Genomic DNA, 2,500 nt, shown 5'->3' on the forward strand with positions numbered 1-2,500 from the left:
ACTACCAGTTAAAGTTTTATTCGTCTTCTCATTGCCATATGGAAAACCTCCACAAAACTAGTAATTAAAAACTCTATAGTTGTGTCTCGACTATTTATTTTATAATTCCAAAGATATTGATTTCCGTAACCTGACACGAAGAAACGAACTGCAAAACTTTCGTAAACCCCAAAATGACACAAAAAATTAACGAACTGCATAACTTTCGTAAACCCCAAAATGGCACAAAAAATTAACGAACTGCATAACTTTCGTAAACCCCAAAATGGCGCAAAAAATTAACGAACTGCATAACTTTCGTAAACCCCAAAATGGCACAAAAAATTAACGAACTGCATAACTTTCGTAAACCCCAAAATGGCGCAAAAAATTAACGAACTGCATAACTTTCGTAAACCCCAAAATGGCGCAAAAATTTAACGAACTGCATAACTTTCGTAAACCCCAAAATGGCGCAAAAATTTAACGAACTGCATAACTTTCGTAAACCCCAAAATGGCGCAAAAATTTAACGAACTGCATAACTTTCGTAAACCCCAAAATGGCGCAAAAATTTAACGAACTGCATAACTTTCGTAATCCCCAAAATGGCGCAAAAATTTAACGAACTGCATAACTTTCGTAATCCCCAAAATGGCGCAAAAATTTAACGAACTGCATAACTTTCGTAATCCCCAAAATGGCGCAAAAATTTAACGAACTGCATAACTTTCGTAAACCCCAAAATGGCGCAAAAATTTAACGAACTGCATAACTTTCGTAAACCCCAAAATGGCGCAAAAAATTAACGAACTGCATAACTTTCGTAAACCCCAAAATGGCGCAAAAATTTAACGAACTGCATAACTTTCGTAAACCCCAAAATGGCGCAAAAAAATAACGAACTGCATAACTTTCGTAAACCCCAAAATGGCGCAAAAATTTAACGAACTGCATAACTTTCGTAAACCCCAAAATGGCGCAAAAATTTAACGAACTGCATAACTTTCGTAAACCCCAAAATGGCGCAAAAATTTAACGAACTGCATAACTTTCGTAAACCCCAAAATGGCGCAAAAATTTAACGAACTGCATAACTTTCGTAATCCCCAAAATGGCGCAAAAATTTAACGAACTGCATAACTTTCGTAAACCCCAAAATGGCGCAAAAATTTAACGAACTGCATAACTTTCGTAAACCCCAAAATGGCGCAAAAAATTAACGAACTGCATAACTTTCGTAAACCCCAAAATGGCGCAAAAATTTAACGAACTGCATAACTTTCGTAAACCCCAAAATGGCGCAAAAAATTAACGAACTGCATAACTTTCGTAAACCCCAAAATGGCGCAAAAATTTAACGAACTGCATAACTTTCGTAAACCCCAAATGGCGCAAAAATTTAACGAACTGCATAACTTTCGTAATCCCCAGAATGGCGCAAAAATTTAACGAACTGCATAACTTTCGTAAACCCCAGAATGGCGCAAAAATTTAACGAACTGCATAACTTTCGTAAACCCCAAAATGGCGCAAAAAATTAACGAACTGCATAACTTTCGTAAACCCCAAAATGGCGCAAAAATTTAACGAACTGCATAACTTTCGTAAACCCCAAAATGGCGCAAAAAATTAACGAACTGCATAACTTTCGTAAACCCCAAAATGGCGCAAAAAATTAACGAACTGCATAATTTTCGTAAACCCCAAAATGGCGCAAAAATTTAACGAACTGCATAACTTTCGTAAACCCCAAAATGGCGCAAAAATTTAACGAACTGCATAACTTTCGTAAACCTCAAAATGGCGCAAAAATTAACGAACTGCATAACTTTCGTAAACCCCAAAATGGCGCAAAAAATTAACGAACTGCAAAACTTTCGTAATCCCCAAAATGGCGCAAAAATTAACGAACTGCATAACTTTCGTAAACCCCAAAATGGCGCAAAAAATTAACGAACTGCAAAACTTTCGTAAACCCCAAAATGGCGCAAAAATTAACGAACTGCATAACTTTCGTAAACCCCAAAATGGCGCAAAAAATTAACGAACTGCAAAACTTTCGTAAATCCCAAAATTGCGAGAAAACTCAGTGACTCACCCAAGTGTAGTTGAGCCCGAAGCCGAAGAATGGCAGGAGAAAAGTCAGCTGTTTGTTGACCTGAGTATTCTGCGTGTTGATATTCTTCTCCAGGTCTCCAGTCCCGCCATGCTCGTCCTTGTCCGTGTAGGGATACATCAGCTCAGCTCGAACTCGATCTAGCTCCTCCTTGGAGATGGTGTAAGGGCCATTACTAGCAGAGTAGCTTCTGTACCTCGTCTGGGAATTGCTGTTACTGTTACTGCTGCTTCCTTGGTTGTTGGAGGACGAGCCACTGTTGTAGTTCAGTTCTGTTGGGTCATTGGAAAGGAAATTATTTAGAAAATGAGTGTATCTGTCGTAGTTCAGTTCTGTGGGGTCATTGGAAAGGAAATTATTTAGAAAATTAGTGTATCTGTTGTAGTTCAGTTCTGTGGGGTC

General features: G+C 38.2%; 1 protein-coding gene across 2 annotated transcripts in view; it reads right to left on the reverse strand.

The window, feature by feature from the left end:
* The window catches only part of mesh (sushi domain containing 2 mesh), an 87,465-nt gene that overhangs the window by 69,035 nt on the left and 15,930 nt on the right, over positions 1–2,500 (reverse strand). For both annotated transcript variants that reach the window (XM_068394857.1, XM_068394856.1), the window contains exon 3: positions 2,081–2,370. In XM_068394857.1, the coding sequence (XP_068250958.1) occupies positions 2,081–2,370 (290 nt within the window). The remainder of the gene's footprint in view (positions 1–2,080; positions 2,371–2,500) is intronic.

Source organism: Palaemon carinicauda, chromosome 20, assembly GCF_036898095.1.
Source record: "Palaemon carinicauda isolate YSFRI2023 chromosome 20, ASM3689809v2, whole genome shotgun sequence".
NCBI lineage: Eukaryota > Metazoa > Arthropoda > Malacostraca > Decapoda > Palaemonidae > Palaemon > Palaemon carinicauda.